This window comes from Pleurodeles waltl, chromosome 8 (assembly GCF_031143425.1).
Source record: "Pleurodeles waltl isolate 20211129_DDA chromosome 8, aPleWal1.hap1.20221129, whole genome shotgun sequence".
Classification (NCBI taxonomy): Eukaryota; Metazoa; Chordata; class Amphibia; order Caudata; family Salamandridae; genus Pleurodeles; species Pleurodeles waltl.
In genome coordinates, this window is record NC_090447.1 from 528,233,565 (window position 1) to 528,251,724 (window position 18,160).

At 40.8% G+C, this 18,160-nt stretch overlaps 1 protein-coding gene across 2 annotated transcripts in view; it reads left to right on the plus strand.

Annotated features, from left to right (window-relative positions):
- The window catches only part of TPP2 (tripeptidyl peptidase 2), a 635,278-nt gene that overhangs the window by 473,563 nt on the left and 143,555 nt on the right, over positions 1-18,160 (plus strand). Inside the window, exons 24-25 of one of the 2 annotated variants that reach the window (XM_069204557.1) lie at positions 5,288-5,326; positions 15,576-15,727. In XM_069204557.1, the coding sequence (XP_069060658.1) occupies positions 5,288-5,326; positions 15,576-15,727 (191 nt within the window). The remainder of the gene's footprint in view (positions 1-5,287; positions 5,327-15,575; positions 15,728-18,160) is intronic. The other variant, XM_069204556.1, reaches the window with a different exon arrangement.

Below are 18,160 nucleotides of genomic sequence, written 5' to 3' on the forward strand. Positions count from 1 at the left end.
CCCCCGTCACATAGTATGTGAATCTAAAAGAGTCCAAGCTGCAAAACTATCGTTACAGGTAGGTAACTAGTTTAACTACCCTCCAAACTTCCCGCAGTCTCCAGATGTTCACATGCTCTGGCTCTTATATCAATCTCTCTAGCTGTGATAGCTGCCTTACAGATCTCCATGGCTGAGCTCACTTTTGTAATATCCTGCAGTCGCACACTTACAGCTAATCTAAGACTTTTGTGGGCAGAAGAGCATGTCCTGTTGAACCAGCCAGATTTGATAAAACATGAGTGTTTATTTAAAGTACCTTTTTGTGAAATATAAACAACCAAGAGATATAAATGCGCCTGATACCACCTAATTCAAAGCCCCATATTCTTTGTGAATTCTGTAGCTCTACATGGGGTCCGAGTGGCTGTGGTGTTAAGTTCAATTTGCAGGGATAATGTGAGAGGGTTATGATCACTAATACAACTTGGAACAAATCTTGTGTTTTTTTTTTTTTTGAAGGGGGGATTAAATTAGATGAAAACAAAATATAATCAATTACAGTACCTGAACCTCTGCTGTGAAACGTTGTAGGAGTATTGCATTCAGAGGTCTTAAAATCCTGTGCATAGACTAGATTATTAGACAAGAATATTCTGTTGAGTGCATCCCTATAGAGGGGGTGTGTAAAGTGCATAGTCTGTGAATCTGAGTCACCGTGCAGCCCACAGACTACTGCGATTTCAGGGTTACAAGTACGAATATTAATCCCCTATCCACAAAATCCTACTTTACTTTTTCAACATTGTTTCAACAGATGGCCTTCTAACTCATCCACATCATTAGTCACCATAGTATTGAAGATGTTTCGATAAAAGTTTATCAGCAGGATGTCGAAGGCTATATGCAGTTTAAGTAACAATATTTGACAGAACAACATATAGAACAACTCTTAACAAGCACTTTAGTGAGCTTAACAAACAAATGTAGCAAGACCACTCTTAGCCCTGTCCACCAAATATGTAGTCGCAGGGCAGCACATTGTAGAATACCCATTAAGGTACCTTGGTTCCTGGTCCCTTGTCTCATGACAACAAATATCATACTGGCTCACAATTTGCACCAAGTCTGGATTGTGACGTTTGGCCCCTAAACCAGCCACATTCCAAGATAATAATTTAAGGCAAACTGGAGACGAGACCCTCTGCTTGAAACAATACACTTCGTTACCACGGGCAGTTGAAGCAGGATTGGTAAGTCAGTCCATCTAATCCAGAGAGGAGAGGGGTTCTGTTAGAGATCAGTGTCTCGCGTACTAAAATCGAGCTGGGACCACGCTGTTCGCTGCTAGGTGCCTGAACTCCAGTGTGTCCAAGTGCACTAGAGGATGGATGCTTAAATAAACAAGAAATTTAAAAAGTTGGTGCGCTTTTATGTTGCCTTGTCGATTTTGTTAATGGATGAAGACAGTGTAACATCGCTCTAGTAAATGAGTGTTTTTAAATGAATGATGATACGGTCTTTTTAGATGTTTCCACACTTGTCCAAACTCAGGGAACTCTTCTGATGGTAAGTACCTCACCATAAAGGTTACAAGTTCACCTGGAGTGTTTTCTGAGCCAGTCCACCACTTTGTGTAGAAGCAAAGCATGAGTTTCTTGATGAGGGGTCAAAATGTAATGAACATTTTCAAGCACAATAATATAGAGTACATTGAGGTGGGATGTGTGGGTCATCAATGGAATTATTCTGGCAAAAAAAAAAAAATCTATTGCCTTCCAAGTGCGGGCCTTGCTCTCTGGCACAAGCCAATCAGAGCTAACCCTCTGGATGACATAAACTATTTTATGTTACCTACAGATCAACTGACCTCCTGATAAATCATGGACACTCATGCAATACCTTGAAAACTCAGCTGCAGCAAGAGAAGGGTTACAAACTGGACAGGCAGGGGACCGCAGATTTAACTGGCATTGTGACTGTGACTGACAACAGGGAACTATTGATTGATATCTTTTGGGTGGGAGTTGGGTAGGTAAAGGTTGAACAACCCCTTGGGCTTTGCAAAGATTCTCAAATTTGTTATCAAGGTCTTTCAACTTGGTCAAAATAGTAGAACAAAACTTATTAAACAAAGCTTCCAATTTGCCCAATTTACCAAGAAACCTGCCACAATTATCTTTTAAGTTATTTTAAAAATTCAGACAAGCCTGGTAGCATCTAGTACTGGCAGGCCTTTTCCCTTGCGCACTTGAGAGGGATGACAGGGCATCAGCACAAGTGGAAATGGATTCCTTGGATCTCAGTGTTTTGTTTCTGGTCCTTTTCGAAGGAGGGCTGTTGGGTATATTTGAGATCTATAAAATAGTTAGCGCCAATGAGTCATCAGAGTACACAGGTTAGTTCTGTTGGGCGCTGCTATACTCTTATTGCGGAGTTACATTACCTCATGTGAGAGATAAGGCAGCTGAGAAAACGGTAGCAATTCCATGCTTGCCCTCTGTGCAGAAACAGGTGCTTTCCCCTGGGAGTTTGCTATGAGGACATTGGGCCTTTGAAGGTAGCTCCCAACTGCCTTCAATGGAAGCACCTGCCCAGCGCGAGTTCAGAAAGTCCCGCCTCCTGCGGAAAAAGTGTTGTATGGGGCTTGTAGGCTGCCCCTGAGTTTCGGCTTCCAGTGATTCCGCCCCACTATGCTCTCCACTGCCTTTAATGTGAGTGCCTGCCAGGCACAAGTTCAGTGAGACCTGCCTCCGATGGGAAAAGTGTTGTGTGGGGCTTGTAGGCCACCTTTGAATCCTGGCTTCCAGCACGTCCTATGGCACGGTTCTCCCCACAGCCTTTAGTGGAAGTGACTGCCCAGTGCAAGTTCATCAAGACCTACCTCCTGCAGCAGAAGTGTTGTATGGAGCTTATAGGTTGCCCCTAAGTCTCTCAGCTTCCAGCGCTTCCCTGGAGTTGGTTTCCAGAACAATTTTTTGTCCCTGTTTTTTATCTTATTTTTTTCTTTCAACAGATTACTCTTTTCAGGTGTTTTAGTCCAAGTGATTAAACTGAATGTAACTGAAGACTACAGCTCCCAGACTGCATTGCATACGTGCTCAAGACTAAACCTGAAGTTATACAATAACCCTAGAGGCCAATTACAGATCTCTGCTACAGCCATACAGGGCAAGGACTAAAGCCACCAAGGCAAATGCTGTGGGTCACCCAGGTCAGGAGGACAGGTTAAGGAAATCAGTGACAAGAGCACAGGAAGGCATCAGGATGGTCTAGTCACGGTTTCTTATGTTATCCTTCTCCGTCTCTTTAACACTCTTGAAAACATTGCAGATAACACACAGCTTCAGATTGCTCTTTGATATTGATATTTCCTTCATCAAGTGTGCTTCCAACACCTTTGGCAAAATCACATTAGTCCTCATTGTACAGCAGGTAGTGAACATTGAAGACTGAACTGGTCTTTACGGTTGGCTCAAGTTTTACCTAAAACAATAAGGCTACATCACACCTTCCTTGAAGGCTTTACACAGGCTGCTGGTTACAGTGATAGCATAAATCAAAACCCAGTACATTGGTCATAATGCACAACATAGCCACAGTCAAGCCTCTCTGCCCTATAGTGTTGTGGCAGTGATCTTCCAGAACCTACTAGCATTGCGTCTCCTGAGATTTAGAAGCATCAGTACCATTCCAGCCCATCTTATACTTGATGGGGACCTACTAAAACTTTGCTGCTAACTGGGGGCACTTCTTCCTCTCCATTTATAAATAGGGAGGAGACCTGCCTATATCTTCAAACCACCTAGACATTTGATTGAACCAAAAGGCCACCACCTCATCCTTCTACCCCGGCTTCACCATCATCTAAACATATCAAGATGTTATTCTGAATTTTGAGGTGTGCACACCTATGCCATTGTATGTGTTCCGTCAGTGTTTCTACACCTGTGTAACCCCTTTTGGGCTCATATCTACAAGCGTTCTGAAGTAACTTAACATGGAGCATAAAGCTCAATTGAACTCAAGTCAGAATCATTTTACTTGGAACGTATTTCCATAAAGCCACATCAGAGAATCATTAATACATGGCACACTATGGCCTACTGTTTTGGTCAATAATTCTTTATGATTCAAGGGTATGGAGGAGTTGTTTCAAGCAAGTGTGGTGTGGGTGGGATTGGTTTACGATTTCTGTCTTGATGTTAAAGCCAAAAAGTTAGGTTTTATTTTGGTATTTCATATTTCACGATTGAGTTACCTGTGTAGCAGAAACAAACAAAAATAATAATCTGTTTCTTTAGAAAACTCCATTGCATTTTTACCATTTCTTTCGCATATTTGATTATTGGGGGTTTTCAGGGCTCACCAAAACGTTTGCCAAAGTCCACATTGAACAACAAACACTTTCTCTGGTAATTTTCTCCATCATCCTAATTTTACGTTTTTTAACCAAAATGAGTCCAGATTCTCGCACACCATGCACATGCTTATTTATTTGTGTTTAATCTTAAAATGAAGGAGTAGAATTGAGGAAACCAATGCATCCACATATACAAGAAAAGGTAATAAAGATTGTCATAGAGGAGGGGGAAAGTAATCTGTGCAGAGATTCTAAACTAAGTAGTACTAATTATTGTAACAACTAGTTAAGTCCATAAACATAGCTAATCTAAAGCTGTATAAAAACTCATAATGGGGGGCATTCTAAAGCATATCATATTCTTAAATTCTCCGAAAACATTCCACATTTATTCAAAATCTAAAACTGAATAGCACATAAAGTAAACATTCCTGACAATACATTATGGTAGGTTCACAAAATCTGTGCAGAAATTGGAGTGAAAACTACAGGAGGGAAGACAGAAAAGGGAGAATTTTGTGTTCCATAAAATGGTGGAACAAAAACACTAGAGTATTGTTTTACTCTTTGTTTCTATTCATATCTATGGTAAATATGTGTTCTCATTCTGCTGTGTTCAAGAAAGCTAGGATTTTTGAGTGGTCTAATGCCGTGTCTACTTCTTGGTTAATAAAATACAAACTTTTTCATTCAACTGCTGTGCATTCATTTTTTAGAGTATGTTTGAAAATTAGTGGGCAATGGCAGTATTTCTCAAGAGAATGTAAAATACAGTGAAAAGGCAGTTAAACCATAATGTGATAGGGGCATGTTTTATCATAGTGCTACTACTTGATCGTTCACCAACTGCAAATAAATGTTTTGCCATCATACTAAGGTGGTATCACCTTCCTATGTCATATACTGTATGCATGTGTTCTTACAGTATGTTATTCTAACTCCCAGGGGCAGTCTGCAGCAAAACGACAAAGGAAATTGAAAAAGGTACTGATTGCCAGCTCTTAAAACAGATTTACAATAGTCTTTTTCTAATATATGAATTGCAGTTTTATTTTTTTAAATACGTAGTTGGTATTTTTTCTTTATTTTTATCCCTTTAACACCCTAAACATTTTTAAACTTCCATTGCTGTGCAATTGTGACAAAGTGCTAGTGTCACAGAAATATGTTGCTTCCTTTAGTGGAGTGGGCTCTAAAAACCGATCATTCCCTGCAGCCAACACCCTTTCTTGCTTAAATGGCTCATGCCCGGTCTTGCTGCTTTCGATTTGTTTTGTCTTAATGTGTAAGCACCAAGAAATTAAACTGAATGAATGAATGAGTTTTCTGTATTTTTTCATATTTGCTATGTATATTCCAACTGGTAAATGTGTACACATTTTAAAGTACACTAGTTATTTTACAAAACACACTTCATATCTTCCAAATAAGAAATTCCCTTCGTTAATAAAACTGTGTGAGATCCACAATAGAATTCGATGTGCCATGTATTTTTTTAAAGTATTGATAATGTATTCTTTTCCAGTTCTGTTTGAGGTGTTTTAATGCATACTTTATTAAACTGCATTGTGCTCTTGAAGTATCAGCTGTATTTCTTCCTTGGATAGCATCAACGGTAGGTTACTAAAACTGGTGTTTTCAGGGATATTTTCCCTGAGCTGTTGCGCCACTGGCTCTCCATTTGGAACCGTGGAAAATCCAGAAAATTATCTCAAAACTGTAAGGGGGGGGGGGGGTGTGACATCATAAAAATACACAACAGAATGTCCAAAAGCAATAGTTGTTCTCCCAAATTTGGACCTGAAGAGCAGAGCAGACCTTTCACCTTCGCGAAGCTTCCCTCATGTGTTTCAAAACATTCAGACAAACAACTATCTATATGAGCTGGCCATTTATTTGTCCTCATTGTTACGTGATTTGGCTAATGGGCTTCAAATCCTCCTGCAGACACCCCCATAATATTACTTGGGAGCAGCTTCCGTCATCACACCCATTTATTGTTGATATTGACACACCCATATCTTGGTGATATTGACACCCCCATATCTTGGTGATATTGACACCCCCATATCTTGGTGATATTGACACACCCATATCTTGGTGATATTGACACACCCATATCTTGGTGATATTGACACACCCATATCTTGGTGATATTGACAAACCCATATCTTGGTGATATAAGGCGGGGTGAGATATTTGTTCTTTTGACACCTTTTTCCTATTCACAGGTATTTGAAAGAGTCCTAGGGTCAAGGACTACTGGAACTTTGGATCTGCTTCCCTCTCTGGCAGAACTGTACATGTAGTTGTTTGTGTTCTCATGGACAGAGAAGATAGATTGCCATATTTAGCTCATTTTGCCCCTTTGGACTTAGAATAGGGCTGATTTGCTGTGGATCGGTACTCTGTGATGACACTGATACGTTAAAAGGTTGAAATGGCATGCTACCCTCTGTTTAGGAAGCAGATCATGCATTTCCTTTCATTGCTTTGTAGTAGCCTTGTGTCACATACACTGACAATGGAGATTTGAGGCAGTGATCTGGTGGTAGAGTGTAGTCCTCTTGTTTATTAACAAAGCAGTGATTTTTAGATAGGAGTGCATTTTTTCCTGAATATTATGTGTTCTACTGCTTGAATGGCATTCCGCAGATAGTTCCACTGTTTATTTGATTTGTTCTTTCGTTGTTCATGAACACAAACGAACCAGGCTGGTTTGCCAGTTGTTAGACTTATTGCAAGCATTCTTTCCATCACCTTTTTTGTGTTGCATGATTTGAAGACCTTCAAAGGGTAATTTGTTGGTTATTAGTCAAAGGAGCAAATCCATGCTGTTAATAGCATTTACGACTGCTATTACTATGTGTTGAGATTACGTAACTACCTTAAATTAATTAAATGAAATAGAAGTGCAGTTACAACAAATGGCAAAGTCTGCCTTTCATTTTCAGTGTGTAGAGCTAGTACTCCCTTTTCAAAAAAAATAATGTCTTCTGAGGAATTGGCTTTTGAACTCTACTTCGAAAACCATGGTGCCATATAGAAAGATTGACAGCAGATGCTTCTATCTGTTGTTTTGGAAATATTTACAGGGCCAAAACAAAATCAGAAAGCGTTCCGTATAGCTGCATGGGGGTTGGAATAGCTTCATAGGCCCATTAAATTGCTGATTGCAGGTTCATTTGTTCCAAATGTGCAGACTAATTCAATACAAAATTCAATAAAGGTAAAAATTCTTAGAGATTGGAGGTTGAAAAAACATGGCTGGCTTTTGCACAGAAGGGCTGTGTGTTTGAGTCTACAGTTTGCAGCATGACCATCACAGCATTTTCACCCCTGAGCTAATTTAAGCTAATTGTATTTGAAAGTGAATTAGAGGGTTCTGTTCGGAATGCAGGATGGATATGCAGAACAACAAAGGCCAAAGCTAATTTAAACCTAAACTATTTGTGAAATTTAGGCTTTGCTTAGTCATAAAAGATATCTTTTTTTGCTGTGTCTAAAACATGCGTCTTCAGAGGCATAGCTAGTCAAGGCCCTACACAACTGTGGACCTGCCTACTTGAACAACCGCCTGAACTTCGATCAGCCCACCATACACCTCCGCTCCGTGTTCCTTTCTTTAAATCTCACCCCCTGCATCCAACTTAGTAGATATGAAGGTTGCTTCTTCGTCTTCCTAGCAGCGAAGACATGGAACAAGCTACCCTTTATTCTACGGACCTCCCGCATCTCTTCCAGAGTTCCAAAAGTCTCTGAAGTCCTGGCTGTTTGGCTAATTAACTGGACACCGCCAGCGCCTGGATACCCTTAACGGTGACAAGCAGCGCTCTACAGATCTACTGATTGATTCATTGAGTCTCTCTGTGAGTGAGGCTAAGCTTTTTCTTCAGCTTTTACTAGTGAGAGAGAAAAACACATATTTTGAAGGCTGCTTAGTTAGTCACTGCAGTTCTTGTGTGCAGTCATCCACCTTCAGGGTTTAGCTAGGAACAGCCATGGAACATGTGTGGAAAAGGTTAGAGTAACTTATAAAACAGTGACATCTAGCAAGTGCGCAAAGAGTGACTGTGCTCAGGAGAGAATACTTTGTTTTTCCTTCAGGAATGGTGTTTCTGGTGTATGCACAGTCCTAAAAATGGGGTCGGATTTTATGGTTGATTTTTTTTTTTTTTTTTTTTTTCATTTATAACACTTGAGCAAAATCACCTCATCGTTAATAAGTGATAGTCAATCCAGGACTATGCATTAAAAAGTTCCTTAACAGTTCATGCATGGAACTTTGAAATTCCTTGCAATAAATGAACTAGCTTAATAGTCGCTGCTAAATTTGTTGTGGGGTTTTCTTTTTTAAGGGGTAATTTATTTTTTTCATTTAAGAGCTCAACTGTGTAAGCTGCCATAATTATTTGTACTAGCGGAGAAATCAAGAGATTTTATCTTTTTAAAAGTCCATTGTTTCCTTACATTTTGATGGTCTGAGGGATGTATGTTGCACTTTGTGGAAGAATAATAACTTTTATCGTTTATGTAGCCTGCAGTCTAAAAAATAAATTAGTGCAAGTAAGTATAGAACCAATACCAATGTTCAGTAGAGAATAGCCCAACAGTGGCAAACTTTTGCTGGGTACTTGTAAAGCTTTCTTAAAAAAATGTTACAAGATAGAGAATTATGATATTACATCTCCATAAATAGATGCTCATTTTCGTATCCTGTGAAGAATAAGCAGATGGGTGAACTTGCAGGGATTTGGACCAATGACCCCCAAGTAGCACATACTTGTCAGCAGTGAATGTCTGTCCATAGAGAATTAATTCTCTTTCATACCTAAATGGCCTCTGGCTGCAGTCGTAACTCTGCACAGTCTGTGAATGGCAAAGGCTTATGGGGAAATATTATTTCAATACCACTGAACTTCAGAAAATGAAGAATTAACTTTGTGCCTAATATGTTTTTTTAATCCAGAAGGCAAACATTGAATTTCAATTAAATAAGCTGGCAGTATTTGTAACCTCTGTATCTACATCTACTAAAGTCAGTGTTCCTTTTGGTCATTTTGCTGTTTTCAATTGAATTGAAGGCAACAGGAGGCATGCACCTTAAACAACCACCATGTTTGACAGTGCCTGATGTATGTAGAATTTATATTATTGTTTGAACTGGTATTGTGAGGCATTTGAATTGGCTCATTTTTATTGAAGAGCAGAGAGATGAACTTGTTATTTAACCATTTGAAAGATGATTCTGATACATAGGGTTTCCTTTACTGATAATTTTTGAGGTAGCTTAACAGCAAACAGGGAATGTGGAACAGTTTTCATACCATACTGTCACAGGAGTATGACATTTGTTCACCAAGTGTTGCAGTAGAGTTTTGTGACAAGGTTCTACTTCATAACTGTGTCCCCCTGTACTCAACCCTCTCAATTACCAGATACTGTACACAACTATTTATTTTAGAGTGAAATATTTCAGAGCAATACTTAACAATTTGGATAGAAGAATATCTGGAAACACAATAAGTGCTACCTGAAGCAATGTTATAAATACAGGTCTCATCTCCTCTATCGTTATGAGTCTAGATTATTGTACTTAACTAAATCGTGAAGTAAAGACCAGCTGGCCGCCCTCCAGATGTCCTTAAGATCCTTTCATGAATGGATTAGTGACTGATGGCTATAGAATGAATCTATTAGGTGGGGAGCTTTTGGATGCTTCATACCACCCTCCTGTACAAACTATACCCCAACAACAGTGCCTGTTTAATTGCAGATATGCCTCTGGATCACCTTTAGAAGGCAACCGTGGGATATTCTTCATGACATTTCCAAGTATAGCACATCTGTCGATCTCATTGGTTGCTGTGTTGAAAAGAAAGCTGTAGTTTTATGGAATGATGTTAATAAAATTCTCTTTCCAGCATGAGAGAACAGGCTCTTTCTCAGATCACTGTTCCTTAAGAAAACAGATTTGAAAGTAAGTCAACTGAGTGAGTCGTTCCCTTTCATACTCTACATGAAATTACTGCCACCAGTATCAGCACTGAGTTTCGAATTTTAGATCATCAATATTGAGTAGCTCAAATCATCCAAGACGCTACTTATATTAAGATCCCATAATACATGGAACTCCAGTAAACTTCTTAAAATGTGAAATATCTGATATACCATAGAAATGTGGAAACAAAATTCTCATTAATATTGACAACGTCTACAGTAACCCACCACAAAAATGCAGTCCTTTTTATACAATTGAATTGTAAATTCCAGACCCACCAACACTGATGCCAGCAATCTCAAGTAAGTAATGGAATAAAGAAGCATAATGCTCGTTTCCCCTGCATCCACCATAATGTACACAACTTTGTCCCAAAGGCTGCAAACTGAAAACCTTAACATCTGAGGAAATAGGCTTTTCTGCTTGGGTGAAGCAAAGGGTTTGCCTGCTTAGGCCGATTAAATTGGGCACTGGCCTTCTAAGACTCATCCAGACCTGGGTGCCACTGTTTTTGGACTCTGGGGCATACCTGCTACATATGCATTATTTAAATTATTGTCCAGACATAAACATGGTGTATTGGCCAGAGGACTAAAGTTGCATCTGCTCGCTTTCCAGTTTTCTGAAGCCGAATAGAGGTGCTTTGTGTGATCTGATAAGTTATGAAGAGATCCACGTGTGTCTGTAATATTTGGGTGTTAACTAAAGCACACAAACAAAAAAGAGTAGCTGCAGCAAGCTACGGTGAAGAACTATGCTGGGTACAGCAATAGTAAGCCACTCCAAACGCTGGAAAATGCATTTTTGAGTTCACGACTACACTTGAGTCCTGTTATTCCACTTCTTGCCCTGTACCTGGAGATGGGCATGGTTCCTACCTCCGAGCTTATAGCTTTTACACCGGTACTGTATTGGCTATGTGTAAACCGCAACCTGCATGGAGAGTCCTTTTTGAGTAGCCAGCCACCATCAATAGTACCACCGCTACCATGGTAAAGGAAGTGTTCCTGCATAACTAACTTAAGACACATTGGGATAGCATGCTCTTCTGTTCTATCTTGTAATTATCTGCACACAAAGCACACCTTCGGCATGGAACAATATCTGTCCGACACACGCCACACTTTACGTTTAAAATTTCATCTAGGTATTTTACCCATTAAAACGTACATCGCCGAAGACTCTAATAGCTACACCACTTCTGAACTCTGCGATTGCACAGTGGGTGGCAGGGATTCCATAATACACTTTCTGTTATTTTGCACCAAAACTAAGCATCTACGCACAAAGTGGCTTATCTCACCATTTAAACAATTCTTATTTACATCTTGCATAGACACTCTAGTACTTTGTGCCAGATCGGATCTGCCATCTATTTACAAGCTTTTATCTAACTATATTATGGGAGAGTGACTTACCACAAATAGGCCATAGAGATTTCTCACCACGGCTATCAATCAACCAGTAGTCCCACCTAACCGGGCCATTGGCATGCTTAATTTGACACATTTTATACAACTGAAATGTACATAAATGTTTAATGTCATCTTTAGTAGTTTTAGGGCTCGAATATGTTAATAACAATCAAAATACCCGAGTTTGCTGATCAGGACTGTGCCAGCAGGCGCAAAATAGACTAGAATACTATTTGTCTGTTTTATACAGTTTTATTGCAGATGGAAGAAGAGGTGAGTGGACTAATTCACAAGTTAAGTTGTTACGTCTCAATAGCGATTGATATGGATACTCAAGAAACTCCAGAGCTTTGAACTTTGCATTAATTTAAGCTCTTTATTGGGTGTTATACTTGAGTCTCTTCACAGTATTGACTAGTATCCAAATTGTAATTTTATATTATATACATATTGCCGTTTTTTTTAAAATTGTGAGGCAATCTGCTAAACAATAAAGATTTACAGACATTTTGACCCCTGGTATGGGTATAAACTACACTCAGGATTTCGATCTGCAGCAGTTCTGTTATTGACCTACGCTACAAGCTTATTGTGTATCAATACAGTCACTCTGCACGTTTATATAGTTTTGTTTTCTATTCAGAGTTTCAGATGAGTAAAAAGGAGTGCTGTTGCTTTGATGCAGCTAGTCGCTGGGCCAGGCATCCTCAGTCTATGAAATAAATTCATAATGTGCCTTTTTTCAAATGGAAGTTTAAAACTGGTTAAGCAATATATATGCTGTTATCCTATGTTACCTAATATGATTTTGTTGCACTTTCCATTTACCTTTTAGTTCCATGAGACCAGTTATCTAGTGTCAATGTGCTCTAAAAATTATGTAACACAACACTTAACAATTCATGCCTCGGATGTTGTTTGGTAGCACAAAGTTTGCTTGACTTCCTGTAGGAACATGTGTCCATTTAAATCTGATCGGCCCAAGCTCCAACCCACAGTCAGATCTTCTGTGTGAGCTCTCCTGTCTGTGATAATGCTTCAGTCAATACCTCAATCTGATAGTGTGAAAGGCATTTCATACACCTTCAACAGATTCTAATCCAGCAGACCTGGTCTTAGAAACTAGCCTTGGTCACTAACAATAAATGTGTGACAAGTCCTAGGTTCTGTAATCAGGAATCTGTAGTAACTATAGGAATTTGAGCTTCACCTGAGACACCATTCTTACATTAGGTGACCTGTACAACCCAAAATGGTCCCTAGGGTGAGATATGATCAGGATATCGAAGATTGTGGATGTGTGAGGCCCACGTGGTATGACAAACTTAGGGAATCTTCATGACAAATGTAGCGCAACAACATGGACAAATTTGTGCTGGGCAAAACGACCTTGCATGTCTGCTTTCAAACATGGAACAGGTGTTAAAGTTGCTCCCATTATGAAAAGATTTATTGTAAGAAGGATGCTTTCGATGGTACCTGATCATACATGCTACTTTACTCTTTTTTTTTTTTTTTTTTTTTACTTCACCCATTTTTTGACCTTCTCCAGCTCTTGTGATTTAAGGGGGTCTTAAAGTGGCTTCTCACAGTCTACAGAAAGAAGTCTGAGTGGCCAAAGTCTCTTATCCTGTGGTGCTTGATGCACTGTTTGATATTGCCACATATAAAAAGGGTTTGGTTGTATGGGAAAGCTAGAGTGAGCTGTAATCCTTGACTGCTCACATTTTTCCAATGAATGATCCACCTCACTGAAAATCTTCTCACAGTTCAAAGTTATGTGTAAAAGAGTAGACTGTATTTTCAGCGAAACCCCTGATGAATACAAACTTTGTGGCAGAAGAACTTTTCATTGACCATGCTATAGGGTCAACTGAACCAGCCCTGCTTTCATAAAATACCCTGCCAATTACACACCATTTAAACAAAATGACCCAATCAAAATTGATGCATTTTTTTGACCTTTGAATGATGAAAATCTGAGTTGCTTAGATGGATCAAAGATATCTAATACTACCTGTTTTAAAGCATCCAGTTCACTTCTGTGTCTTGTAAATGCCACAGCGAGAATAGATACTATTTAAATTGCTGGATAAATTCTAATCCATGTACCTTGAAAAGAGAATTAAGCATCAGTTGCCCACCCCACCTTGTGTCTGTCTGTTAATAGCATGAGAATCGGCAACCAAATTCAGTTAAGCCTGGGCAAAAGTTAAATTCCGCCAGTGAAATTGAAAAATCACTGATTTTCGAGTTACTTGAAACTCGCAAAATTTCTAATTTTGCCTGCAGGAGATTAGATTGCACAGAAAGCGTCTCACTGAGCGAGGTGTGTACGCACAATATGCAATTGTGTGAAAGTCACACAAGATACAGGCAAACAACATTTCCTTCTAAAAGTGTAATTTCTGATAATGTCACAACATTGTTGGGTATGTTACACATGTTCACACTCTCCTAAAATAATCCTAAAATGTAAAGTGGCTTGATATCTGTTTTTCCTTTACATTGATGACGATAAAGCAAGCTTTGGCGCTGACTTTTTCAGATTTTGGCAAAAGGCATTCTCTGATCCTCAGCAAAAAGCTGTTGTCATTATTTGGGTTCTTATTAAGGACGTCTGTGGTTTTGGTATGAATGTTGACTTATTTCTGACCTTCCACTATTTCTGAAGCAGCTTTTCTCTCCAGTGTCCTATCCAAAGCCACATATGTAGATATTGAGGTGACTTTGAAACACACACAGCATCAGAATACCTTTCACTTTCCTCCCCTCTGTGAAAAGAAGTTGCAAAAGTTAAGGTGTTAGTTTCACAACTACTTTAGATGCTGATTGCTCCATGTAATTGAGAATTGAATAATCCATAACAATTCTGGAGTTCTGGGGATCCCTTATATTACTAATTCCCACATTAGTGCTATGGGCATGGTGTGGACAGAAGAAGTAATTTGTCAAGAATGTGTTCAGACGAGCCTCAAAGGTATAGAAATGTCAGAGAAAAGTTAGTAATCACTTGCCCCTGCTCCTCCTGTGCTAGAGGCTGCACTTGGAGCAGTAACCTGAATCTGTTTCACAAACTTTTCCACAGCGGACTCAAAAGCCTTCCTGACTTTAGGAGAAGTGTCTGTGGTTTGATGGGGGTGCCTTCTGTGATCTCAAAGTTTCTTCTTTTCTGTTTTCAGAACTGGTCCTGTCTATGGGCTCTAGTGAGATTTCTTGTCCCAGAAATTGATGGAGTGACCCTTTGCCACACTTATATGGATCCCTTTGTTTAATTTTATTAAACTTGCTAGTCATCGGTTTTCTCTAGGCCACAAGCCCTTTAAACGCAGGCTGAGATATGAATTACAAATGTATCTATTGTGATCGACTGCAAAAAAAAAACAGCAATTAGGGAAGTTGGTCTTTAATATTGTTATATTGAATTTGTCACAGTGCTTAAATTCCAAAGCCTTTTACTCATTGCCATCAGTAAAACCTCACAGTAGCCAAAACTGAATGCACAGTTTTGTGTGACTTGTGAAACCATTGCATTTCTCTGCAGTGTTACTAATCCTGACACCACTAGCATAGACATCAGAACTATTGAGTTTTTGGACAGTGGTACCAAGATTGATGCACTTGATGTTGACCCTTTGCAACATGATGGGACAAAAGTAGGACAAACAAAACAGCTCCAGTCAGCGCTGTTGCTATTACTGAGATACTGTATCAGTACAGAGAATAATATCAGAAGTCGTGTAATGCTATATTGTAAAACATGCTGATGGTTGTCCCACAGAAAACGTATAACAACAACCTTCTGTTTTTTATTTAGGATGTAGTATCTGTTCACTATCATCTTGTGCCCTCACCTGCGAAACCGAAAAATGGCAGCAAAGAGAAGGAGAAAGATCCAGACAAAGAAAAAGATGTTAAGGAAGAATTTGCAGAAGCACTGAGAGACTTGAAAATCCAGTGGATGGCAAAGTAAGACAAACATAATTAACAAAATATGAATTGGTGTTTCCCCAAGACACGCTCATAACTAGCAAAACATCTGTCTCTATCTTGTTGATTATCACCCTGGCTTTACAGATGGTCCTTACACTCAAGTGTTAATGTTATTTTGTTTCATACCTTGATCATTACATTTTCTATTGTTTTTTTCCCCAATAATCAAATTGTTGGGGTTCATGAAGGCTAAACAGACTAGGGAAAAAAACTTTTGACAGCTTTAATGCTTGTTCCCTCTGCTCTATCACAAATCTACTGCTTCTCTTTTCTCAGCTAACTGGCTAGGATTTTAACTTGTAGCTTTTGCTTCCTCTTCAGAAGTTCTGACCTCATTGAATTTCTCCACTGTAACCAGCTCCCCACACCTTCTTTGCTTACATTTTGCAACCATTTTTACTCAGTTAAGCTGTACGTATAAGAGCCTAAGGTACTGCATTTTCTATAAGGTTTTGCTGGTTTCCACTATGGCCACTTATCTGATAAAGACTTCTAATTGCAGATTCCTTACCTTAAAATTCCCCCCAGGCGTCACACTGGATCCGGAGACCTTTCTTCAAGAGGGATCCTCACATGCCGTTCGTTATTGTCCGTATTGCGGGGACGTCAGTGTTTTTCTTTCCGCACCACACATTGATCCAGAGAAGAGCTACCCTGGTCACCTTTTGACCAGCCTCAACACTTTTGTCGAATTTTGTGGTGACCATTGGTGCGTCTATGGATGTCCCCAAAGACTGGGTTCAAGCCTTGTGGGTATTGTCACCGAATGATGTCAGTGATGGATCTGCATCTGGTCTGTTTGTGGTGTCTGGCGCGACAGTCCTGCTCAGAGTGCCGGGCCATGCACCCTAAGACTTTGAGGGAGCGGTCCCTAAAGCTAATTGCGGCTTGGCGCTCGACTCCATATCGCTCACGGTATTGTTCAAGAGAAAGGTTTAGAGACCGGCCACAAAGTGACCACCACTCGTCCTTGAAGTCATCGGGACATTCGGCTAAGAAAAATAAGTCATCAAAGAAGGCCAGGCATTCGCTTGGACGATGCAGTGCGGGAAGAGCATTAATGCTCTAGGCCTCCGTCCGTGGAGCCTACTACTGGGTCCGCTCTGCACCTGCTCGACTTTCCGGGAGCCGGCGCCACCCCTGCCCAACCAAAAGAATTTTATGAGGCCATGTGCCTCATTTGTGGGCAGTCCGACCCACCTGTGGCACCTTTGGGGCCTGGGGAGCCAGAGGGTGGCCCTTTGGGTTCTGCACCGGCAGCTCCAGCCACTGAGAGCCCCTACGGATCAGTTTCGGCACCGGTCGCACCACTGAGACCTTTCCTCGGGCCGACAAGGTCGTCGATGCTCCCGACGTTGGTCGAGCCCACAATCAATGTCGATTCAATTACCAGAACTGCATCAGCCGGCGTAGCTTCTGACTTCAATGAGGCCCAGCCACCCCAGGTTGGATTCAGGCCCTTTTTTCTATGGTTATCAAAGCGAGGAAGGGTTGGATGGGTCGCAGGACCCTTATGAATACTTAAACATGGACTGGGTTCAGTAATTGGGTGAGGCCAGTGGTCTTGATACCTCCCCAGACACTGGCATGCTGTCTCCTCCTACCGTGGCTACGGCGGAGGGAGCTTCTTACTCCATGGTTGTCAGTAGGGCAGCCGAGGTCCTTGGCCTTGAACTGCCTACTGTTGCGGTCAGGACTAATCTCCTGACAGCGGTACTTCAGCCCTGGGAGTCTGCTTCAGAGCCTCTCCTTCCATTTAATGAAGCCCTCACTGATGTCCATCTGGGTACCTGGTCCAAACCCAGCACATGGACTCCTGTGAATAGGGCAACCGCTCGCCACCATCGGCCCACTCTGTACAACCCTAAATTCCTGACTGAACACCCCACGCCTGAGAGCTTGGTCATTCAGGCATCTTCATCATCTGGCACATGCCCTTCCGCTCCCCCGATACGGAATCAAAAAGACTGGACCATCTGGGGAAGAAGATGTTTTCTTCCTCCTCTCTGGCATTGCGGTCGGTGAACACTGCATGCCTTTTGGGCTGTTATACCCACTCCTTGTAGGACACGATTGCGCTGATTCTGCTGCAGATCCCGGAGGAGGTCCGTGCGATTGTCTCCCAGGCTGTTGCCAACGGGAGAGACTTGGCCAAGTTCACCGTTCGATGTGGGCTGGACACAACGACTCTCTAGGTAGATCGGTTGCGTTGACAGTGGCATTACGACGTCACGCCTGGTTGAGAACTTCTGGTCTTTCGGGGGATGTGCAGCAGACCCTCATGGACATGACCTTTGATGGCTCTCATCTCTTCGGCGATAAGGCAGACTCAGCGCTGGAGAGATTTAAGGACTCGTTTGAAACAGTCCAGCGTTTGCCCCTTTCGTGGCCACGGAAGGGGCTTCCTGC